The 26,765-nt window shown below is 40.2% G+C and overlaps 2 protein-coding genes across 2 annotated transcripts; both read left to right on the top strand.

The window, feature by feature from the left end:
• LOC123729164 (neuropeptide FF receptor 1) lies at nt 1-5,095 on the top strand. The gene is made up of 2 exons (XM_045703366.1): nt 1-417; nt 5,073-5,095. The coding sequence occupies exons 1-2, from the start codon at nt 39-41 to the stop codon at nt 5,093-5,095; spliced, it is 402 nt and encodes a 133-aa protein (XP_045559322.1). The 5' UTR covers nt 1-38.
• On the top strand, nt 5,057-25,591 carry npffr1l2 (neuropeptide FF receptor 1 like 2). The gene is made up of 3 exons (XM_045703262.1): nt 5,057-5,473; nt 22,367-22,466; nt 22,821-25,591. The coding sequence occupies exons 1-3, from the start codon at nt 5,095-5,097 to the stop codon at nt 23,839-23,841; spliced, it is 1,500 nt and encodes a 499-aa protein (XP_045559218.1). The 5' UTR covers nt 5,057-5,094; the 3' UTR covers nt 23,842-25,591.
• Nucleotides 25,592-26,765: the final 1,174 nt, after the last annotated feature.

The raw sequence follows: 26,765 nt of genomic DNA on the forward strand, positions 1-26,765 counted from the left end.
TGTGGTGTGTTATCAGACCAACCCATCCTGAAGAAGTGATGGAGGTGTGGAACAGTGGTGAAGAGGAGGGTCTGACTGAACTGGAGGGCTCCTCAGACACCATGACAGCCCTGACCACCTCCAATCACCACCTCCTCCACCACAGAGCTATTAACGACTCCAACTACACCACCACCAACAACATCACCTACTTCCCTTACTACCAACACTCCCTCCCTGTGGCTGCTAGCTTCATCCTGGCCTACCTGTTCATCTTCCTGCTGTGCATGGTGGGTAATGTACTGGTGTGTCTGATCGTGCTGGGGAACCGTCGCATGAGAACCGTCACCAACCTCTTCATCCTCAACCTGGCAGTCAGCGATCTGCTGGTGGGCATCTTCTGCATCCCCACAACGCTTGTGGACAACCTCATCACAGGTAGGTAAAACAACTTGGTTTAACTAAGCTGGTGAACGCAACTCTGTCTGAGCTGGCAAACGCAATTCTGTCTGAGCTGGCAGACGCAACTGAGCAGGATAACGCAACTCAGCATCATCAACTCTATTACATCCAGTGGTGGAAAAAGTACCCACTTGTCATACTTGAGTAAAAGTAAAGATACCTTAATCGAAAATGACTCAAGTGAAAGTCACCCAGTAAAATACTACTTGTATAAAAGTATTTGGTTTAAATATACTAAGTATCAAAAGTAAATGTAATTGTTGAAATATACTTAAGTATCAAAAGTAAAAGTATAAATCATTTCAAATTCCTTATATTAAGCAAAGCAGACGGCACCATGTTCTTGTTATTTTAATGGATAGCCAGTGGCACACTCCAACACTCAGACATCCTTTACAAACAAAGCATGTGTGTTTAGTGAGTCTGTCAGATCAGAGGCAATAGGATGACCAGGGATGTTCTCTTGATAAATGTGTGAATTTGACAATTTTCCTGTCCTGTTAAGCATTCAAAATGTAATGAGTCCTTTTGGGTGTCAGGGAAAATGTATGGAGTAAAAAGTACATTATTTTCTTTAGGAATGTAGTGAAGTTAAAGTGGTCAAAAATATAAATAGTAAAGAAAAGTACTGATACCCCGAAAACTACTTAAGTTGTACTTTAAAGTATTTTTACTTAAGTACTTTACACCACTGATTACATCCCATTCATTTAACTCCATATCAAGGTGAATGTGTTGATCAATGTGAATTTAATTACAAACTTAATTCCACTCTAGAAACAATCCATGAATAGTGTAATATCCGTGACACATCAATATCACAGACTCAAACTCCATATTGAATTTCTAAAGATTGAGTCAGATCCATTTCCACTCAGGTCTGGTATGTAGATGTTAAAGTAATTTGTGAATTGAATGACTCATCAAAAAGAAAGCACATAAGCAAACAATTATAATTAACGTAAACAAAGTATATCAGGCAACATTAAATGATCAAAGGAGACACGAACAGAGGGAATATTATCATAGATCCTTTCTTCTGAATGTCTTTCATGAGTTTCTACTTTTACTACCAGACATTTTCTTCATACAGTATCTTCCAAAAGCAGATTATATATATTTTTTTAAACTCTACTATTTCAGAACTCAATTTGCATAACTATTAATATGTTATCGTTCATAGACTGCGTTTGGATTTTGGAGGGACCAATGGATGCCCATAAGCATTAAAAATGTTATACTTGGTGGACTCCTATCTTTTTGTCAACCCAAGACCAATGTGAAGGCCAATTCAAACCCTGCCTGTGCATATAATTAACATGACATTGCTAGAAAGTGAATTAGATAAAATTATTAATGAATTAATCCTCATATTAAAATGTCCATGCATAGTTGATGCCACATCATTATGAATCAGCCAGGGAAAGTGTTGGAAAATGAAAATGGGGGGGGGGGGCATTTACCCCACGTTACCCTACTGTACACTCATCATATTAGACATAGGCCAATGGACAATTATCATTTTAGATATTTATTGTAGAGGCAACAGAGATTCATCAGAATTTCAGGCGTGACCATGTTTTGAGGTTAGTGTTTGTGTACATATACTTTGAATGAAAACAAGCTTTTATTTTGGTTTCTGATGTGGTACAACAGTTGAACTAAGCTCATGAGACATTTATAAGTTATATTCTTCAAGAATCAATGCGTACATCATTCATTTATAAGTCCAAAAATGGATGTACCAGGGTCGTTCCACGAAGTTGGTGCCTTTAGCTAAAGTGCCAAAATGCAGTATTTTGACATGTTTGTCGTGAATTTACTTTCATTAATCTGGTGACTGTTATTTATCTAATTAACTAACTATGTTTAATTGTTACCGAATTGAATTAATCATGTAACAATTAACTCATTAGGATTTGGTGCACCACGAGAGCAGTTCTAGAGTTACCTTCTCCCGAATTAAACTCTAAAGGTCTTTACCTATGGGGCAGCAGGTAGACTAGTGGTTAGAGCATTGGGCCAGCAACTGAAAGGTTGTTAGATCAAATCCTCGTTCTGCCCCTGTTCCTAGGCTGTCATTGTAAATGAGAATTTGTTCTTAACTGACCTGCCTAGTTAAATAAAATAAATAAAAAAACCTATCACAGTCAACTTATTAATCATAACCTCGTATCATATCATCATTCTGTAAACAGTTGTATCCTTGCATCTGCAAAAACCTGAGCCTTACTGATGATTCAGTACTACACAACTAGGTTTAATTATTTAATTACTAGCTAACTAAATATTAACACTGGATAAACAGTTTGCCGTGTTGTTGGCGTGTATCTGAACCGGGCCACCTTGGAAGGGGTTTGGCCTTTTCGGCACGCTTCTAAGGCTCTGATTGTCCAAAGGTGTCCCCACACATCTTCTATGTTGTTCTCTGCAGTCGTCCGGTATCCGGTGACTTATTGTGTAGTCCTGAACAGAACTACAAGTTTATCCTCCCATTCGCTTCTGAAAGATGCTTCTTTGAAGATAGGCTAGCCAGCCATGTCGATGGTTCCCAGTGGGGTGATGAGAGTAGCGGAATACGATGGTTTGAACAGGAGTAGAATGGTCCCGCTTAAATTCACGTTTCTAAGATACTTTACTTAGGACAGCTTAATCAGCAAGGGATTGTCCGAGGTGATTTTTATCATCTCTACCTCGTGTTGAGATTCTGAGTTCAAACCACTTTAAACGTGAGCTGCAGCTCAACGTCTCTTGGTCTAATATATTCATTCTTAACTCATCATTTTATACAGTTCATTCAAAATGGCTGTTGAGACGCTCTGACCTCACTCAAGGTGGCGGTGACTACCTACTGCAGTTTTAAAACAATTCTATTATAGTTTCTAAAATACACTCCCCTTTCTAACAAAAACTTTCACGATTTCAAAAAGGTTTTACGGGAAAAGCATAAATTTAGAGTATGTTAGGACAGTACATTTACAAGAGTTGTGTGTAATGTTTTGTCAAGTCAAAATACCTGTGGTGCACTCCATCAACAGCAGGTGCATTTCAAGAGCGGCAAAATTTGAATCCAAATAAATGTCAAAATTCAAATTTTTCAAAAATACAACTATGTTACACCATTTGAAAGATAAACATTCATATTCTAAATTTCTTCCTCTTTTATCATTCAGTGAACATCGTGTCCATCATTTGTAAAAATTTATTTATGAGTAATTTTAGAGTACATTTCACAAGAGTTGTGTGTAATGTTTTGTAAGTCAAATACAGGGTCAATTAAAATAAAAGATACACTCGATCTTTCTTGAATAAGTTCCTCCATTTTTTTTTATTTTTCTCTAACCTATTCTGTCGGTAGTACAGTTTTTATTCTTCACTTTTAGTCCTTCGATCCTTTGTTAATATAGACTCTTTTGATCTAAATTGCTTTTGTTTTATAGATGAGTACTGAATTGCATGGCCTCTAAATACACACTTAAAAGTATCCCATACAATAAGGGGATCTGCTGTACCTATGTTATGTCTGAAAAACAATTTATCATCTAGTAGGCTTTGATTAAATTTCCAATATCCTCGCCCATGTGGAAATCCTGTACGAGTAATATATATGCCAATTATGTGAAGATCCGACCGCATTCTGTCCCCTATCAACACTTTTTTTTAAACTTTTGGTGCCAGAGAGAATGGCATAAGAAAGTAGTCAAGATGACTAGCTTGATTAAGCCTCCGCCATGTATATCTCACTTGGTCAGGGTATTTAAGTCTCCGTTTAAAGTGGACTTTTATTGTCCCCAGCACAAAGTGCACCTGTGTAATGATCATGCTGTTTAATCAGTTTCTTGATATGCCACACCTGTCAGGTGGATGAATTGTCTTGGGAAAGGAGATATGCTTACTAACAAATTTGTGAACACAACTTTTTGTGCATACAGTATGGAACATTTCTGGGATCATTTATTTCAGCTCATGAAACATGGGACCAACACTTTACATGTTGCATTTATATTTTGGTTCACTAGAAGTAGGCTATGAAAAATTCCTACCCAAATTACAGAACAATTCAAAGCACTGGAGATAAACTGTGTGAAGATGAATTTTATTGCATTCAATGCATCTTCATTTATACCTTTTAAATGTGCGATTCTGTTACTTGTGTGTTAATTGGTCCCAAAATGGTTTCATTGTTCAAACCATTCCATATATTTAAACATTTACCATCAACTTCATCTTCAACAGTCAGTCGTTTGTGTTGTCAATTTGAGTGTGTTCAGGTGTGTTGACCTTTTGAGTGTGTTAATTGGTTTGTCTTGAAAGGTGGTCTATTTGAACAGTGGGAGGGAGATGTAGACGTGATATATGCTCTGCAGCAACAGTTTTTGTTGTGTTTAATAAGCTTTTAGCATGGTGTGTTTTAACTTCTTTAAAACCATCTGTTTTACAGCGTAATAAATATTTATTTGATTTTGACAATTTTTATCAGTCCAGTTATTATTTTAACTTGTTGATGTGCACAGGGTACGGCCAGCACTGTCACACACTGTATGGATACGCAGTGAATTAATACATTATAATTTGATAATAGTTCCTGATGTATGTTTTTGTTTGTGTCACAAGGTGTGGTGTGTTATCAGACCAACCCATCCTGAAGAAGTGATGGAGGTGTGGAACAGTGGTGAAGAGGAGGGTCTGACTGAACTGGAGGGCTCCTCAGACACCATGACAGCCCTGACCACCTCCAATCACCACCTCCTCCACCACAGAGCTATTAACGACTCCAACTACACCACCACCAACAACATCACCTACTTCCCTTACTACCAACACTCCCTCCCTGTGGCTGCTAGCTTCATCCTGGCCTACCTGTTCATCTTCCTGCTGTGCATGGTGGGTAATGTACTGGTGTGTCTGATCGTGCTGGGGAACCGTCGCATGAGAACCGTCACCAACCTCTTCATCCTCAACCTGGCAGTCAGCGATCTGCTGGTGGGCATCTTCTGCATCCCCACAACGCTTGTGGACAACCTCATCACAGGTAGGTAAAACAACTTGGTTTAACTAAGCTGGTGAACGCAACTCTGTCTGAGCTGGCAAACGCAATTCTGTCTGAGCTGGCAGACGCAACTGAGCAGGATAACGCAACTCAGCATCATCAACTCTATTACATCCAGTGGTGGAAAAAGTACCCACTTGTCATACTTGAGTAAAAGTAAAGATACCTTAATCGAAAATGACTCAAGTGAAAGTCACCCAGTAAAATACTACTTGTATAAAAGTATTTGGTTTAAATATACTAAGTATCAAAAGTAAATGTAATTGTTGAAATATACTTAAGTATCAAAAGTAAAAGTATAAATCATTTCAAATTCCTTATATTAAGCAAAGCAGACGGCACCATGTTCTTGTTATTTTAATGGATAGCCAGTGGCACACTCCAACACTCAGACATCCTTTACAAACAAAGCATGTGTGTTTAGTGAGTCTGTCAGATCAGAGGCAATAGGATGACCAGGGATGTTCTCTTGATAAATGTGTGAATTTGACAATTTTCCTGTCCTGTTAAGCATTCAAAATGTAATGAGTCCTTTTTGGGTGTCAGGGAAAATGTATGGAGTAAAAAGTACATTATTTTCTTTAGGAATGTAGTGAAGTTAAAGTGGTCAAAATATAAATAGTAAAGAAAAGTACTGATACCCCGAAAACTACTTAAGTTGTACTTTAAAGTATTTTTACTTAAGTACTTTACACCACTGATTACATCCCATTCATTTAACTCCATATCAAGGTGAATGTGTTGATCAATGTGAATTTAATTACAAACTTAATTCCACTCTAGAAACAATCCATGAATAGTGTAATATCCGTGACACATCAATATCACAGACTCAAACTCCATATTGAATTTCTAAAGATTGAGTCAGATCCATTTTCACTCAGGTCTGGTATGTAGATGTTAAAGTAATTTGTGAATTGAATGACTCATCAAAAAGAAAGCACATAAGCAAACAATTATAATTAACGTAAACAAAGTATATCAGGCAACATTAAATGATCAAAGGAGACACGAACAGAGGGAATATTATCATAGATCCTTTCTTCTGAATGTCTTTCATGAGTTTCTACTTTTACTACCAGACATTTTCTTCATACAGTATCTTCCAAAAGCAGATTATATATATTTTTTTAAACTCTACTATTTCAGAACTCAATTTGCATAACTATTAATATGTTATCGTTCATAGACTGCGTTTGGATTTTGGAGGGACCAATGGATGCCCATAAGCATTAAAAATGTTATACTTGGTGGACTCCTATCTTTTTGTCAACCCAAGACCAATGTGAAGGCCAATTCAAACCCTGCCTGTGCATATAATTAACATGACATTGCTAGAAAGTGAATTAGATAAAATTATTAATGAATTAATCCTCATATTAAAATGTCCATGCATAGTTGATGCCACATCATTATGAATCAGCCAGGGAAAGTGTTGGAAAATGAAAATGGGGGGGGGCATTTACCCCACGTTACCCTACTGTACACTCATCATATTAGACATAGGCCAATGGACAATTATCATTTTAGATATTTATTGTAGAGGCAACAGAGATTCATCAGAATTTCAGGCGTGACCATGTTTTGAGGTTAGTGTTTGTGTACATATACTTTGAATGAAAACAAGCTTTTATTTTGGTTTCTGATGTGGTACAACAGTTGAACTAAGCTCATGAGACATTTATAAGTTATATTCTTCAAGAATCAATGCGTACATCATTCATTTATAAGTCCAAAAATGGATGTACCAGGGTCGTTCCACGAAGTTGGTGCCTTTAGCTAAAGTGCCAAAATGCAGTATTTTGACATGTTTGTCGTGAATTTACTTTCATTAATCTGGTGACTGTTATTTATCTAATTAACTAACTATGTTTAATTGTTACCGAATTGAATTAATCATGTAACAATTAACTCATTAGGATTTGGTGCACCACGAGAGCAGTTCTAGAGTTACCTTCTCCCGAATTAAACTCTAAAGGTCTTTACCTATGGGGCAGCAGGTAGACTAGTGGTTAGAGCATTGGGCCAGCAACTGAAAGGTTGTTAGATCAAATCCTCGTTCTGCCCCTGTTCCTAGGCTGTCATTGTAAATGAGAATTTGTTCTTAACTGACCTGCCTAGTTAAATAAAATACAAATAAAAAAACCTATCACAGTCAACTTATTAATCATAACCTCGTATCATATCATCATTCTGTGAACAGTTGTATCCTTGCATCTGCAAAAACCTGAGCCTTACTGATGATTCAGTACTACACAACTTGGTTTAATTATTTAATTACTAGCTAACTAAATAGTAACACTGGATAAACAGTTTGCCGTGTTGTTCGCCGTGTATCTGAACCGGGCCACCTTGGAAAGGGGGTTTGGCCTTTTCGCAGCACGCTTCTAAGGCTCTGATTGTCCAAAAGGTGTCCCCACACATCTTCTAATGTTGTTCTCTGCAGTCGTCCGGTATCCGGTGACTTATTGTGTAGTCCTGAACAGAACTACAAGTTTATCCTCCCATTCGCTCTGAAAGATGCTTCTTTGAAGATAGGCTAGCCAGCCATGTCGATGGTTCCCAGTGGGGTGATGAGAGTAGCGGAATACGATGGTTTGAACAGAGTAGTAGAATGGTCCCGCTTAAATTCACGTTTCTAGATACTTTACTTAGGACAGCTAATCAGCCGTACCAGGGATTGTCCGGGAGGTGATTTTATCATCTCTACCTCGTGTTGAGATTCTGAGTTCAAACCACTTTAAACGTGAGCTGCAGCTCAACGTCTCTCTGGTCTAATATATTCATTCTTAACTCATCATTTTATACAGTTCATTCAAAATGGCTGTTCCGTCAGGCTGACACGCTCTCTGACCTCACTCAAGGTGGCGGTGACTACTTACTGTGCAGTTTTAGAAACAATTTCCTATTATAGTTTCTAAAATCACATCCCCTTTTTAACAAAAAACACTTTCACCATTGTTCATATAGCACGCACAATGTAGAGGATGGAAACTTTGTACATGTAGTGTGTATACTTTTCAAGTTACAATATTTCTTTTAACATTTTTAATGATATCACAAAATAACAACCAAACCAACATTGGTGTTCTTTTAGGTTACCTCTCACCATTCCCCACATTCTATGTAAGAAATATTGTTCCAGTATTCGCTTTAGAATGTGTTAGAGTTTCGTCAGGAAAATCTTTGAAACAAAGGCACATTCCTCCGTTGAATTTGGAGAGCGTGAGAGCTGAAGGTTCTGTCCTTGATTTAAAACATGGCGTGAGCTGTCAACCCCCACCAGTCCCCCCCGCGAGTGAGGGGGGTCTGGGGTCTGGTTGAAGTTATTTATTGCAAAGCTGATATGACCTATTTGGATCCTCACAGTACAGTCATGACATCCCTCCGTCAACCCTGTGTCACTTCTAGGAAGATTTCAACCCACTTAATCCAAATATTTTTCCAACTTTCACCATCATTCTAAAGGCCTAGCTATTTTGCTGCATTGACAGTCATTTCTGAAGATTATTTTTTATATTCATGTGATCAGTGATGCATTTGTCTGTCCCTCATTTTAAGGCCAACCCTGTTATGCAAACAATTTACTCCTTTAAAATAATGGACCATTCCACCAAATTAAATGATTCACAGCAGGTGATATCACTGAAAAGCATGGTTGAAAAGGAAGTAATTCTTTGCTCTTTTTTTGGTCTATTGATAATTGTTTTATCATTTTTGACTGAGGTGGTCGCTCAATTAATGTTAAAGAAAACTTTTAATTTCATTTAACTTTCATTATGTGTGGAACATGGTCCCGTGCTCTTCACCACATGATTAGTAATGGCAGATCCTTCACCTAAATCCTCAACCCTGTTATCGTCAACCCTGTCAGAGGCCCAAGGTAACTTTTTATCAGTTTTATATTACATGTGTTTATTTGTAAAAGGGATACTTGATATGAGATATTGGATGTATCTCAAACATGTTTTTAATAAGTGTCTGTAACAAGGTTGTCTGTTAAATGGCATATATTATTATACACTGCTCAAAAAAATAAAGGGAACACTTAAACAACACATCCTAGATCTGAATGAAAGAAATAATCTTATTAAATACTTTTTTCTTTACATAGTTGAATGTGCTGACAACAAAATCACACAAAAATAATCAAAGGAAATCCAATTTATCAACCCATGGAGGTCTGGATTTGGAGTCACACTCAAAATTAAAGCGTAAAACCACACTACAGGCTGATCCAACTTTGATGTAATGTCCTTAAAACAAGTCAAAATGAGGCTCAGTAGTGTGTGTGGCCTCCACGTGCCTGTATGACCTCCCTACAACGCCTGGGCATGCTCCTGATGAGGTGGCGGATGGTCTCCTGAGGGATCTCCTCCCAGACCTGGACTAAAGCATCCGCCAACTCCTGGAAAGTCTGTGGTGCAACGTGGCTTTGGTGGATGGAGCGAGACATGATGTCCCAGATGTGCTCAATTGGATTCAGGTCTGGGGAACGGGCGGGCCAGTCCATAGCATCAATGCCTTCCTCTTGCAGGAACTGCTGACACACTCCAGCCACATGAGGTCTAGCATTGTCTTGCATTAGGAGGAACCCAGGGCCAACCGCACCAGCATATGGTCTCACAAGGGGTCTGAGGATCTTATCTCGGTACCTAATGGCAGTCAGGCTACCTCTGGCGAGCACATGGAGGGCTGTGCGGCCCCCCAAAGAAATGCCACCCCACACCATGACTGACCCACCGCCAAACCGGTCATGCTGGAGGATGTAGCAGGCAGCCGAATGTTCTCTACGGTGTCTCCAGACTCTGTCATGTCTGTCACGTGCTCAGTGTGAACCTGCTTTCATCTGTGAAGAGCACAGGGCGCCAGTGGCGAATTTGCCAATCTTGGTGTTCTCTGGCAAATGCCAAACGTCCTGCACGGTGTTGGGCTGTAAGCACAACCCCCACCTGTGGACGTCGGGCCCTCATACCACCCTCATGGAGTCTGTTTCTGACCGTTTGAGCAGACACATGGACATTTGTACATTTGTGGCCTGCTGGATGTCATTTTGCAGGGCTCTGGCAGTGCTCCTCTTGCTCCTCCTTGCACAAAGGCGGAGGTAGCGGTCCTGCTGCTGGGTTGTTGCCCTCCTACGGCCTCCTCCACATCTCCTGATGTACTGGCCTGTCTCCTGGTAGCGCCTCCATGCTCTGGACACGACGCTGACAGACACAGCAAACCTTCTTGCCACAGCTCGCATTGATGTGCCATCCTGGATGAGCTGCACTACCTGAGCCACTTGTGTGGGTTGTAGACTCCGTCTCATGCTACCACTAGAGTGAAAGCACCGCCAGCATTCAAAAGTGACCAAAACATCAGCCAGGAAGCATAGGAACTGAGAAGTGGTCTGTGGTCTCCACCTGCAGAACCACTCCTTTATTGGGGGTGTCTTGCTTATTGCCTATAATTTCCACCTGTTGTCTACTCCATTTGCACAACAGCATGTGAAATGTATTGTCAATCAGTGTTGCTTCCTGAGTGGACAGTTTGATTTCACAGAAGTGTGATTGACTTGGAGTTACATTGTGTTGTTTAAGTGTTCCCTTTATTTTTTTGAGCAGTATATTTCAAGGCCTACCTTCAAACTCAGTGCCTCTTTGCTTGACATCATGGGAAAATCAGCTAAGACCTCAGGAAAAAAAATTGTAGACCTCCACAAGTCTGGTTCATCCTTGGGAGCAATTTCCAAACGCCTGAAGGTACAGCTTTCATCTGTACAAACATCAGTACGCAAGTATAAACACCATGGGACCATGCAGCCGTCATACCGCTCAGGAAGGAGACGCTTTCTGTCTCCTAGAAGTGAACGTACTTTGGTGCGAAAAGTACAAATCAATCCCAGAACAACAGCAAAGGACCTTGTGAAGATGCTGGAGAAAACGGGTACAAAATAATCTATATCCACAGAATAACGAGCCCTATATCGACATAACCTGAAAGGCTGTTCAGCAAGGAAGAAACCACTGCTCCAAAACTGGCATAAAAAAGCCAGACTACGGTTTGCAACTGCACATGGGGACAAAGGGGGACAACCGCACATGATGAAACAAAAATAGAACTGTTTGGCCATAATAGGGGAGGCTTGCAAGCCGAAGAACGTCATCCCAAATATGGGGGACGGGGGTGGCAGCATCATGTTGTGGGGGTGCTTTGCTGCAGGAAGGACTGGTGCACTTCACAAAATAGATGGCATCATGAGGGAGGAACATTATGTGGATATATTGAAGCAACATCTCAAGACATCAGTCAGGAAGTTAATGCTTGGTCGCAAATGGTGGTTACAATGACTCCAAATGGACAATGACCCCAAGCATACTTCCAAAGTTGTGGCGAAATAGCTTAAGGACAACAAAGTCAAGGAATTGGAGTGGCCATCACAAAGCCCTGACCTCAATCCTATAGAAAATGTGTTGGTAGAACTGAAAAAGTGTGTGCGAGCAAGGAGGCCTACAAACCCAACTCGGTTACACCAGCTCTGTCAGGAGGAATGGGCCAAAATTCACCCAACTTATTGTGGGAAGCTTGTGGAAGGCTACCCAAAACGTTTGACCCAAGTGAAACAATTTAAAGGCAATGCTACCAAATACTAATTGAGTGTATGTAAACTTCTGACCCACTGGGAATGTGATGAAAGAAATAAAAGCTGAAATAAAAAAGTCACATTCTTAAAATAAAGTGGTGATCCTAACTGACCTATGACAGGGAATTTTTACTAGGATTAAATGTAAGGAATTGTGTAAAACAGAGTTTAAATGTATTTGGCTAAGGTGTATGTAAACTTCCGACTTCAACTGTAGGTACGTTGTTGCAAAGGGCATCAGTGTCTTAACAGCGCGATTTACCAAGGCAACTCTGAGCGCAGCCCTATCCAGAAATCTGGCAGTGGCTTCTGATTAAATTATATTTTCACAGAATCGATTGTTGCAATTTCGATGAGGCTCTCTTGTGTCATCCGTTTCGGGAAAGTATCTGCGTAATTGCACACCCAGCTCGTTCAGGTGCTTCGCTATATAACATTTGACATTGTCCGTGTAAGCTAGAATGAAATTGCTCACAAAAAATCATACAATGATGGAAAGACCTGTGTGTTGTCCTTGTTAATGCAGACAGAAAAGAGCTCCAACTTCTTAATCATAGCCTCAATTTTGTCCCGCACATTGAATATAGTTGCAGAGTGTCCCTGTATTCCTAAATTCAGATCATTCAGGTGAGAAAAAACATCACGAGATACGCCAGTTGTGTGAGAAACTCGTCATCATGCAAGCGGTCAGACAAGTGAAAATTATGGTCAGTAAAGAACTTTAAGCTCGTCTCTCAATTTAAAAAAACGTGTCAGTACTTTGCCCCTTGATAACCAGTGTATGTTGTAAAAGCGTTACATGTTCGCTGCCCACATCGTTGCATAATGCAGAAAATACACGAGAGTTCAGGGACTTGCTTAAACAGAGTTAACCATTTTCACTGTAGTGCCCAAATGTCTTTCAAGCTGTCAGGCATTCCCTTGGCAGCAAGAGCCTCTCGGTGGATGCTGCAGAGTACCCAAGTGGTGTTGGGAGCAACTGCTTGCACGCACGTTACCACTCCACTATGTCTCCCTTTCATGGCTTTTGCGCAATCAGTACAGATACCAACACATCTTGACCACCAAAGTCCATTTGATGTCACAAAGCTGTCCAATACTTAAAAAATATCCTCATGTTGTTCTGGTTTCCAGTGGTTTGCAGAAGAAGATGTCTTCCTTAATTGATCCCCCATAAACGTAACGGACATATACCAAGAGCTGTGCCAGGCGGCCACGTCTGTTGACTCATCCAGCTGTAACGCATATAATTCACTGGCTTGTATGCGAAGCAGTAATTGTTTCAAAACATCTCCTGCCCATGTCACTGATGCATCGTGAAACAGTGTTGTTTGATGAAGGCATTGTCTGTATAGATTTCTGTCCCTTTTCCCCCAGTATTGTCCCAGTCATATCCACGGTAGCAGGAAGAATGAAGTCCTCCACAATAGTATGGGGCTTGCCTGTCCTAGCCACTCGGTAGCTCACCATATAAGACGCTTCTAGCCCGTTCTTATTAATGGTATCTATTGCTTTTATACATGTCTTACTACTCGAAAGCCGTCTTTATTCTCCCTCAAAAAAGTCCTGTGGCTTATTTTTCAAATTGTAATGTTTCGTTTCAAAATGTCTGCGCAAGAGTGAAGGTTTCCCGCGAGAGAGTAATGGTTAATGTGATTGGATGTTAATTATTTGACTAGGCTACCTGTATTTGACATTGTGGTGTTATTTCGCTGAACACTATATGGTTTAATTTTATTTTTGGCATTGAAACGAGGCTACTCAGGCGAGAAAAAAACATCACCCAAATGTTTGGCCCTGTTGGAAAATATAAATATACTGTTTTGAAAATGTGAATCACATTTTGAAAACAGTACATTTACATTTTCCAGTTTTGAATATGTGAATCACATTTTTATTTGGCGTACCCCCGACAGCATTGCGCGTAACCATAGTCCCACACTATCATTGAGAAAGAGGAGGAATAGAAAAAAAAGAGGGGACGAGAGAAGAATTGAGAGAAATGTCGTACACACTGAAAGCATGGTTAGACTAGTGATCCTAGGCCCATCAGTGCACCTTGTCTGGTGCAGAGTGTGTATTGTTTGAATGGCAGCTATAAGTGTATTATATTTAGACCTCCTCCCTCTCATTACCCCACGACAGCCTCCTCACAGGCACAGGTCAAGCATGCTCTATGCTTAACGGCCCCCTTGTCAGCCAGGATAAATAGCCCAGCAGCCCTGATTGCTAAATTATATCTTCACTTTGTCATCTATCAATCACATGCCTGCATTAGGAGGAGGGCAGGACCCCACCCCCCACCCATTCCAACCCCTGACATCCTGATGGACGGAGGGGGGGAAGGGGAGAGAGAGAGAGAGAGAGAGAGATCCATTAGCTAATGGGTGTCTTAAGCCCTGTCACTTATCCCCACTGCCGTCGCCACACACTCATCTACTACGCTTCAGAGACGGAGTGTGTGTATTCCTATATTCATTGTGACTTCAAGTGACCCTAACAGTCTATGACTTTGACAATTTTTTGCACATTATTCTATTTAAAAGTCTGCAAGCTCTGTCCGTTTGGTTGTTGATCATTGCTCGACAGACATTTTCAAGTATTGCCATAGATTTTCAAGCCGATTTAAGTGAAAACTGTAACTTGGCCACTCAAGAATTTTGCTTGGACTGTCTGGGAGTGGTCTGATTGTAGGGGACAATTTTGTGATAAGAGGCACCCAATTTTACACACCGCTAAGGCATGTCTAAATAATTATGTTGGGCTATAGGGCCATCACAGATTTTGTCCATTACCCCCCCTGGCAACCATTTCCAATATGGCCAACAACCAGCTCCATGGGGCCATATTGGACAGTAGGCACATGTCCATATCTCCATAAATAAAAGGTAAATAAAGCCCAATGATTGCTTAAAATGTGTGGGGTGATGTGGAGAACACAAATATGCCGTATATTGGTCTACTTTAAAGAGTGACTGCCTTTAAAAAGCAACAACCAATTTGAAACACATCCCTATTCTAGTTTCAAAATTGTGTACAAAGTGTAATAAAATAATGTTGGTCATGAAGTCAGTCTTGTCTAAAACAGAGTTTGCAACGTCCGTGCGTCGGCAAACGGGCAAATTAAGGTTGGGTTTTGATTTGAAAATGTCCATTTGCCCACTAACATGGGGTGAACAACTGCAGTGATTGCTCTCTATCCATTAACATAGACAGTGAGACAACCTTCCCATCGGCTCTGACTTTGTTTACATAAGAAAACATTTTGCGCATTTTTGAACTTGAGAAATACTGCACCAAACACTTTAGTTGTATATAAAATTGCGCAACTAAAACATCCTCAGCAAAAATGTCCATTTATTACAGGTTTCTTGCGTTATCTTAGATAATTTCTGGTTATTTTGAGAAAGTGAAATATGCTTCTGCGTCTACAGTGTCGTGGAATCAATCAGGAAACACACCTCCAAGACTGAAATCATGTTTGTATAGTGACCCAAATTAGTTTTTTTGTAATGTCCTCATGCCTAGTTACAATATTTTACTCAGATATTTTTACTCGAATATTTTATGTATAGTAAACACTCTAAAAAGTGATATGTTCCCTGAATGCTGATTACAATGATAAACTACTTTTAATGATCAAAAGTATGTGGATACCACTTCAAATTAGTGGATTTGGCTATTTCAGCCATGTCCGTTGCTGACAGGTGTATAACATTTTGCACACAGCCATGCAATCTCCGTAGACAAACACTGGCAGTAGAATGGCCTTACTGAAGAGCTCAGTGACGTTCAACGTGGCACGTCATACTAGAGCTGCCCCGGTCAACTGTAAGTGCTGTTATTGTGAAGTGTAAATGTCTGAGCAACAACGGCTCAGCCGCAAAGTGGTAGGCCACACAAACTCAAAGAACAAGACCGACGAGTGCTGAAGCGTGTAGTGCGCAAAAATCGTCTGTCCTTGGTTGCAACACTCACTACCGAGTTCCAAACTGCCTCTGGAAGCAACGTCAGCACAAGGACTGTTCGTTGGGAGCTTCATGAAATGGTTTCCATGGCCAATCAGCTGCTCGCAAGCCTAAGATCACCCTGCACAATGCCAAGCGTCGGCTGGAGTGGTGTAAAGCTCACTGCTATTGGACTCTGGAGCTGTGGAAACGCGTTTTCTGTAGTGATGAATCATGCTTCACCATCTGGCAGTCCAACAGACAAATCTGGGTTTGGCGGATGCCAGGAGAACGCTACCTGCCCCAATGCATATTGCCAACTGTAAAGTTTGGTTGAGGAGGAATAATGGTCTGGGGCTGTTTTTCATGGTTCATACAGCAAACAATGACAGTCTACGATTCTGTGCTTCCAACTTTGTGGCAACAGTTTGGGGAAGGCCCTTTCCTGTTTCAGCATGACAATGCCCCCGTGCACAAAGTGAGGTCCATATAGAAATGGTTTGTTGAGATCGGTGTGGAAGAACTTGACTGGCCTGCACAGAGCCCTGACCTCAACCCCATCAAACACCTTTGGGATGAATTGGAATGCCTACTGCGAGCCAAGCCTAATCGCCCAACATCCGTGCCCGACCTCACTAATGCTGTTGGGGTTGAATGGAAGCAAGTCCCCGCAGCAATTTTTCAACATCTATGGATAGCCTTCCCAGAAGAGTGGAGGCTGTTATAGCTGCAATGGGGGGACCAACTCCATATTAATGCACTTGATTTTGGAATTCGATACATTTGATGAGCATGTGTCCACATACATTTTGGCCATGTAGTGTATCTGTGACCAACAGATGCATATCTGTATTCCCAGTCAAGTGAAATCCATAGACTAATGAATTTATTTTAATTGACTGATTTCCTTTATATGAACTGCAACTCAGTAAAATATATTTTTTTTGCATTTATATTTTTGTTCAGTGTATATTCGATAATCACAAATTTGGATAGATTTCTGGGCACTTTTTTGCCACTTAAAAAAAAAAGGAAACATATACATGTAACTGCCAAAATAAAGGAAGCTCCAACCGAAAGTGTCTTAATAGGGCGTTGGGCAACCACAAGACAGAACAGCTTCAATGTGCCTTGGCATAAATTCTACATGTGTCTGGAACTCTATTGTATGGATGCGAGACCATTCTTCCACAAAAAATGTGGTGTTTTGTTGATGGTCATAGAAAAAGCTGTCTCAGGTGCCGCTCCAGAATATCCCATAAGTGTTCAATTGGGTTGAGATCTGGTGACACACACACACACACACACACACACACACACACACACACACACACACACACACACACACACTTTAAACCCCCTATGGTTCTTTGAGACCCCTCTTTCAAAGTCAATTTGATCTCTTCTTATAGCCTGTTACACAGAATAATGGGCAAATTGACGTTTTTATACATGACCCTAAGCATTATGGGATGTTAATTTCTTAATTAACTCAATCACACCTTTGTGGAAGTACTTGCTTTCAATATACTCTGTATCCCTTATTTACTTGTGTTTCCATTATTCTAGCATTTACCTGTATATGGCATATTTGAGCCATTTTCTTGTGTTCTCCTCACCACCTTTTAAGGAGACATTTACCTAAAATCGAATGTCCCAAGTGATTTCACACATTGAAACTAGTAGAAGTTTGCTCTCTTCCTCTCCCTGTTGTGGAGAAGTGAGACAGCTGCAAAAAAACGGGTCACGTGATTCGCTCTGCCGAAATACACAAATTATGGAGAAATACGTTGTTTTATTGAATGTGTATGGCTGAATTAGCTATTTTTTTAAATCAGAAGTACTATCGGTTTTGCGGTTATTTTATATCATTTTATATGGCTGACTGACACGAGAGGAGATTGGTAACAACTATGCATGTGTGCTCGTTGGGGAATGCCTGCTACATTAAAAGGGCACGTTATTCCTTTCCACAATATTCCCTTTCAATTACCAAATGAAGCATTCAAAGAAGAGACACCCTCCCTACAATCAAACATGGGGGAGGATTGATAATGTATTTACTTTATTTATTTAACCTTTATTTAACTAGGCAAGTTAGTTAAGAACAAATTCTTATTTACAATGACGTTATACTCCGGCCAAACCCTAACCCGGATGACGCTGGGCCAATTGTGTGACGCCCTATGGGACTCCAAATCATGGCCAGTTGTGATACAGCCTGGAATCAAACCAGGCTCTGTAGTGACGCCTCTAGCCCTGAGATGCAGTGCCTTAGACCGTTGTGCCACTCGGGAGCCCCTAAAATAATAATAATGCTGTAGGGTTGCTTTGCTGCCTCTGGTACTGTGGGCCTTCAAAGTATGGAAGACATCATGACATCCATCAGCAGATTATCAAGGTGTTTTGGAGTGCAATGCTCAACCCAGTGTCCAAAAACTGTCTCTGTTGAAGGTTGTTGACATTCCAGCAGGACAACGACCCCAAACACACAAAAGCACCCTGGAATAGTTCAAGAAGAAATGCTGGACTGTTCTAGAGTGGCCAGCGAAGAGTCCAAGTCTGAATCACATCTATAACCTATGGTGAGATCTAGAAACAGCAGTTCATGGAGGGCATCCCTCAAACATGAAAGAATTAGAGCAGTTTGCTGGCAAATTGCCAGTAGAAATATGCAGCAAGCTCATCGATGGCTACAAGTAGCATTTGTCTGTAGTTATCTTGGCTGCGCAACCAGGTACTAGCTCTGGGTTGCCAATCATTTTGACCATGCCCTTTGTATTTATTTAACTTAAATTTACACAAATAAAATTGGTTCTGTGATGTTGGAAATCCAATACCAAGGTGTGGAGACCAACATTTATTTTCAATTTCAACTTATTTTAGAATAAATAGGGAATTATTTAAGAAAAGTGTAAGGGTGCCAATATATTTGGCCACAACTGAACCTCCACACGATCACTTTGCTGCTTTTTCTTCTCAAACACGCCTCTGTATTTTGGCCCTGCACCAGATCCAGTCCATGGTAATACAGAAGGAACAGCTGTATCTTTGAGTATTCTTCGGGGATCTGTCCCCATCATTTTTGATCTCTTTCATAGTCATCGGCGTTTAAGTACCTACTACAGACACCTAGCGACGTAATACTGTAGCAACGTAATATTTACATCGTATTTGTTTCTAATTGCTATGAACAATTTTCTGCATCTGTGACATTTTGTGCCTCCTTCCCTAGATTGCATATATAAATTGCAGCCAGGGACCGAACACCAGCTCTTCAGATTTCCACTTTTCAGAACAAACTTTACCTTTGATAACTCTCTAAACTTTTGAACCAGTTCGTTCTAAATTCAAAAGGCACTTGCACATCTGAGCTTTGTTGCAGGTGCATGGTAACAGTTGAATAACATGAGAAAAAAGAACAAACCCGCACACTGCTCTTTATTAAGATTTGACGAAGGCCTTGAGGCCAATACGTAAAGCTTAATAAAGAGCAGTGATACTAGCAATAGGAGTGTGTAGGTTATTCTTTTCTCACAAACCAGTTTCTTCTCCCACCAAAAAGTAAGGGGATGTAATGTCATTTTACATAGCAGGGATTCCCCAACAAGCACATATGCGCAGCTGTTACCCTTCCCTGCTCTTGTCAGATGGTCACATAAAATAATGCTATAAAATAATTGCAAATGTTATAGGTGGAAAAGTACACATTTCCTGACTCAAGTTGTCACGTATACACAGAGAGTCAGGAAGTAGGTGCAGAAGGAGAGGTTAATAACAATGATGCAAGGCAAATGAACAAAACAGAGGATGCGTACTGAACATGAAAACAAACCAATACTGCCTTATTACTGAGGACTAAATAGAGGGAAGGTAATCAAGGTGACGATGAAGTCCAGGTGTGCGTAATGATGGTTGCCAGGGCCCGTGGTTAGTAGACCGGCGACATCGAGCGCCGGAGAGAGGGAGCGTGAGTAGGCGTGACAAAACCGATAGTACTTTTGATAAAAATAGCCAATTTGGCCGTACGCTTTCAGTAAAACATTGTATTTTTCCATGATTCACAGATTTCTGAAACACCCATTTCCTCACAGCGGAGAAGAGCGAGGCTTGCTGAAGGGAGAAACAGAGGGAAAGAGTAAACTCCACTGAACTAGTTTCAATGTATGGAATCAGTTGGGACATTCTCTCAATGGCCTACACACAATAACATCAAAGTGGAATTATGTTTTTTGAAAATTTTACAAATGAATACAAAATGAAAAGCTGAAATTACTTAAATCAATAAGTATTCAACCCCTTTGTTATGGCAAGTCTAAATAAGTTCAGGAGTAAACATTTTGCTTAACAAGTTGCATGGACTCACTCTGTGTGCAATAATAGTGACTACCTCATCTCTGTACTCCACATACAATTATCTGTAAGGGCCTTCTGTTGGGCAGTGAATTTCAAACACAGATTCAACCACAAAGAACAGAGAGGTTTTCCAATGCCTCACAAAGAAGGGTACCTATTGGTCGGAGGGTAAAAAAAAAGACATTGAATATCCCTTTGAGTATGGTGAATTATTAATGACACTTTATATGGTGTATCAATACACCCAGTCACCACAAATATAGAGGCGTCCTTCCTAACCCAGTTGCAGGAGAGGAAGGAAACCAGTCTAAGGATGGATCAACAACATTGTAGTTACTCCACAATACTAACCTAATTGACAGAGTCAAAAGAAGGAAGCCTGTACAGAATATAAATATATTCCAAAACATGCATCCTGTTTGTAACAAAGCACCAAAATAATACTACCAAAAATGTGGCAAAGCAATTAACTTTATGTCCTGAAAACAAAACGTTATGTTTGGGGCAAATACAATACCACATTACTGAGTTTTACTCTCTATTTTTTTCAAGCATAGTGGTGGCTGCATCATGTAAATGGTAAGCTTGTAATTGTTCAGGACTGGGGAGTTTTTCACTATAAAAAAGAAACTGAAAGGCACTAAGCTCATGCAAATTCCTATAGGAAAACCTGGTTCAGTCTACTTTCCACCAGACACTGGGAGATGAATTCATCTTTCAGCAGGACAATAACCTAAAACACAAGGCCAAATCTACACTGAAGTTGCTTACCAAGTAGACAGTGAATGTTCCTGAGTGGCCGAGTTACAATTTTGACTTAAATCAGTTTGAAAATCTATGACAAAACTTAAATGGTTGTCTTGCAATGATTGACAACCAATCCAGGTGGGCAAAGCTCTTAGATACCCAGAAAGAATCACAGCTGTAATCGCTGCTAAAGGTGATTTTAACATATAGGTATGGCCTCGGGTGTGAATATTCATGTAAATTAGATATTTAGGTATTTCATTTTCAATATATTTTCAAAAATGTCTAAAAACATGTTTTTACTTTGTCATTATGGGGTATTGTGTATAGATGGGTGAAAAAAAATATTTAATCTAAAAACATATGCGATGGCTTATCATACTAATAAGGACTTCTCCTACCTGTGTAAAATTTGATGCCTCTATCACAAAACCCACAATTCTCCAAAAATTGGACGATTAGCCACTGGACTATACCGCCTGGTGATATCACCAGGGAAGCCAAAACTCCACCCATGCAAAGCCTGCTGATTAGAAGGGCCTGTGTGAATTTTATTTTTAAACATAAACTATGAATTTTGACTGGTCTGTGCCTTTAAAGCAGTTTCTGCAGTTATGTTTCCCTAGCCTGCAGCCATACTAACTTGGGCTCCCGAGTGGCACAGTGGTCTAAAGCACTGCATCTCAGTCCTAGAGGTGTCACTACAGACCCTGGTTAGATTCCAGGCTGTATCACAACCGGCTGTGATTGGGAGTCCCATATGGCGGCACACAATTGGCCCATAGTCGTCCAGGTTAGGGTTTGGCCGGAGCAGTCCGTCATTGTAAATAAGAATTTGTTCTTAACTGATTTGCCCAGTTAAATAAAGGTTCAAGAAAAAAAGAAAAAGAAATAACTGGAGGCGAATTAAATGGGAGTATGTTATACTATACTCTATTGAAGTCTAGGCCAGGTTATAAGCCAGATCATTCATTAAGGTCATTCATTTCACTGAACACAGATCTATGAAGAAGGGTCAAATCTATACTCCCATTTGTGCAGAATCTAACCACTCAACACACACGTGTTCACCACTGTGCTGTATATGGCCTAGTACTGTACACACTCAGGTTATACAAATTGCTGCTGGGAAAGTCAATTTTTTTATTGACAATTATTTAACAAGATGATGTTGGTAATTGTAATTTATTTTGTTGACAGGCTGGCCGTTTACCAACACTGTGTGTAAAATGAGTGGTCTGGTGCAGGGGATGTCTGTGGCTGCCTCAGTCTTCACCCTGGTGGCCATCGCAGTAGACAGGTTGGTATGATGGAGCTCTACAGAGAGGCAGGGGTGTGTGGTGTGAAGGAGAGGTGGTGGTGGTGAATGGACAATAGTAGATTTGATCCATAAATGACCTACTGTTTTTTTTAGGTTTGCCAATGCCTCTTCCTCTACCTCTTTTACAGTTTATTTGCTTCATTATTTAAACTTGTTTAAATTTGTTGATTGGATGGCTGGATAGATAGAAGAGACAGGAAGGATAGAGAAAGATTTGCAGAGCTGTTGATAAAAGGTGGAAGTTCACACAGATTTGGAATTGATTTGCCTTGCCCCCCCCAAAAAAACAGCAAGTGTTCTTCCTTTTCCTCTGTCTATTTTCGCTCTCCACAGGTTCCGCTGCATTGTGTTCCCTTTTCAGCCCAAACTCACCTTAATAGTTGCCAAGGTGACCATTGCGATGATCTGGGTCCTGGCTGTGGTAATCATGTGCCCCTCAGCAGCTGCCCTGACTGTGGTGGAAGTGGCCGATCATTACATGGTGTATAACCAGGACTACAACAAGACTTACCCCCTGTACTCCTGCTACGAGAACTTTGCCGACCCGAAGATGCGGAAGGTCTACACCACAGTGCTGTTCGCCCACATCTACTTGGTGCCCCTGGCTCTCATCACTGTCATGTACGGACGCATCGGGGTGAAGCTCTACACCTCCGTGGTGTCAAGAAGAGAGCCTCAGGATGCAGCACATCCTCCTCCTCCAGCCAGGCATGAGGGGGGCAGGCATCTGATCTCACAGAAGAAGATCAAGGTGATCAAGATGCTGATCGTAGTAGCCCTGCTGTTCATGCTGTCCTGGCTGCCTCTGTGGACTCTGATGCTGCTGACAGACTACGCAGGGCTGGACGAGGAGCAGCTGGAGCTCCTGACCGGATACATCTTCCCCTTCGCCCACTGGCTGGCTTTCTCCAACTCCTCTGTCAACCCCATCATCTACGGATACTTCAATGAGAACTTCAAGAGGGGCTTCCAGGCAGTCTACCAGACCAACTCCTGCTGCCACCCGGGAAATAGGGTTGAGGTAGCAGGGAGGGGAAACCGGGAAGTCAGAGCAGGTGGTGGGGGTAATGGTGGTGAGGGTGGAAGCGGCCAGAGGGAGCCGACAAGCAACCCCAATCCTCTCCCATTTGGGGCTAGAAACAAAGTGTATACCGACAGTAATGTGATGCACTCTGTCCACCTTGAGTTGGACTTGAAGAAGAATTCTAAGATGGGAAGCAACACGGTCCATGTTGAGGTTGGGGGGACTGGGGCAGGTGGAGGAATAGGGAATGGAAATGGGATGAACAAAAAGGGGCTACAGGTTGACGAGCAGACCAGCCCAATGGGAGTTTGTCAGGCCTGGGATCATTAGTGGGGATGTAAACCGTGGAGGTGCTTTCAGCATCCCTAATAATGTTTTACGTTTAGATTTACATTACATTTACAATCTAAATATACATTTACAATCTAAATGCATACTTAATGCATAGAAAAGATAGGCACCATCTTATTTTATTTTCTTTCAGATGACATGGCATGTGTGGACTCAAATTGCGAGGGAAGTGGACTCATCTCAACATTAGATTAGATCTGACAAACTATAATCTAAGAGCGGCTAAGTACTCTCCAAACACCAAAGATAGACTTGAAAAGAAAGAGAACAAAGCAAATCAAAGCAAAGACATCAATCATTGTGATGCCCTTATTCTGTTTTTGCTTGTAATATGAATTAGTGGAATATGAATTCTGTTTTGCTCAGTGAAGATTTCTTTGAACATTGTCAGCAAAACAACGAGAGGGGATATAGTTGAGACTGTTTAATGTCAACGTTTTAGCCCTAAAGTAGTCTCAATCTGAACACTGTCAACAATATAGATGAGAAACCAATAAATATAAGCAAGCAACATTTAAAATGTCTCAAAGAACATAATGCCTCAGAAAAAGGCAGTTTGGTTCAATTCAATCTTGAAACTTGAGGCAAAAGAAATTTCAGCACAGAGGGGAAGTGCATTATCTGATACTGCAGAGCACAACAAATCAAATGATATCTAATTAAATCAAAGGTTATTCATCGTATACACAGGTAAACGGTGCAATTAAATACTTACTTGCGAGCTACCTCAACAGTGCAGTGAAATATTTTTAAAAAACTCTAAATAACAGTAATGACAATAACACAATAAGTTATACGTTTTAAACAACTATTAAAAAGTATACAGGTGGAAAATAACTGTTTTGGAGAAGCAGTATTGGACTGAAATCTAGTCCCTGTCGCTAGTGAAAACAGGGACCAAACTATTTATTGATCAATACATTTGTACATGTTACTGAACAAACATATCAGTTTAATAAGGAGTGAGAAAGATGTAAGGTTTTATTAAAGTTTTCTGAGAATGCCCTTACTCTATAGGACTGATGAAAACACCAGAAGGGGCTGAGTCAAACAAAACACGAGTTATGGGTCACGAATTATGAGAATACATCTCTAGTCACATTATTTATTCTTAATTTGGGTCGTTGGAGGACGATTTGGGTCAAGGGAGGACGTTACATTTCTAATTTTGGTTTCAAACTGAAAAAGTGTAAGAACCCCTGGTATAAAGCAATGATTTATATATACACTAGATGACTGACAGGGGGTGCCATTCATGCTGTTCACAGCGTAGTAGCCAGGGCAACACAAAAACGAAAAAGTTGAGCCTCGCACATCAACACTCTTTACCCACTACAGTGTTTACTTTATGCATCTATATCATATCACTAAGGCTACATTTACATTGTATTATGTGAGCTAAACATACAAATAAAAAATATGTAAAAACATTTTTCTTAAAGTATAATTTCTAGACGGTACCTAATGTTACTGTCCCCACTATGACAAAAATACTTAAATACATGTCATTGTGTGCTTGAAACATTTAATTGAAATACTGTAGAATTCCATTTATTCCTATGAGGGACTGCTTCTACTAAGGAGAATCAATATGGTCGACCAATGACTTCAAAGCCTCTCATTGGCCAATATATAGCATCAGCAATTTAGAGTTTATATACATCATTAGTATAAACACTAGAGGACTGACAAGGGCTGCTGTTTTGAAGCCACTTCGCAGCCATTTTTGTATTCCCCCACCATTGTAAAAAATTTATTTATTCATGTGTACATTAGTTTTGCGAACAACATTTTATTACAGACACCTTAATGCATACTTGAACTTAACATAAACATTTTAATACAAAATATAAAACATCAAAATCCACAAAGAAATGGTTATTTGGACACAAAAATCAACATTTTGCTATGGCCAGCTCAGTCTCCGGACATGAAACCCATTGAAAACCTGTGGTTTGAATTTAAGAAGGTAGTCAATAAGCGCAGACAACGGATATCAAGGATCTGGAAAGATTCTGTATGTAGGAATGGTCTAAGATCCCTGCCAATGTGTTCTCCAACTCATAAAATATTTTTGAAAAAGGCTCGGTGCCATTATCTTCGCAAGGTGAGGTATTGAAAGGTATTGAAAATGGGGGTGTCAATAATTTTGACCCCTACCTTTTTTTATAAAAAAAGTATTACTTGTTATTAAACAATCTCTTTCTCTGAATTAGTATAAAATAATATAATTTCCCAAAATGTTCCAGCATACAGTATAACGCAGTATTTTAATTGTTTATTTTATACTGTTATTTTGAAGGGTCTCAAAAATGTCAACCTCACTGTACATCATTGGGTAGGACTTACTCAGGTGCTGAAAAGACAGAGCACTAATTCAACTGAAAAGCACGCTCAGGTCAGAGGTATGACACAAAAAAAATGCTATTTTTCTATTTCATATGTCATTGTTAAGCAATGTCGTTATGGTTACTGTACCCATAGAGATCCTATTAATTTACTACTAATATAGTTTTAATGCTAATCATCTGGCAAATCCTTACAAAACTCAATCTAGCTAATATTTTATAGAACACAAGATAACAAACCACAACCTAATAAGACAAATACAATCTAACAATAGATTAACAGCCTCATTTGCAACTGTTTAAATATCAAAGCGGCTTGCTTGCAAAATGATCTGCTGAATAATGTTTGTGTTAGTCTTTACACAGTATGGTTGCTATGGCGTTATGCTGCTTTGGTGTACTGCAAGCCTCCACATTTGTGTTGTGTACAGTATATTGTATTATGTGGTTTATTTTGTGGTGGGAGCTTTGTGGGCAGGAGGGGATGGGGCGAAAGGAGAAAGCATGGCGTCAACGGCTTTTCAGCTTCTCCCATTTACAGACTGGAAATGCATG

The sequence above is a fragment of the Salmo salar genome, chromosome ssa20 (assembly GCF_905237065.1).
Source record: "Salmo salar chromosome ssa20, Ssal_v3.1, whole genome shotgun sequence".
Classification (NCBI taxonomy): domain Eukaryota; kingdom Metazoa; phylum Chordata; class Actinopteri; order Salmoniformes; family Salmonidae; genus Salmo; species Salmo salar.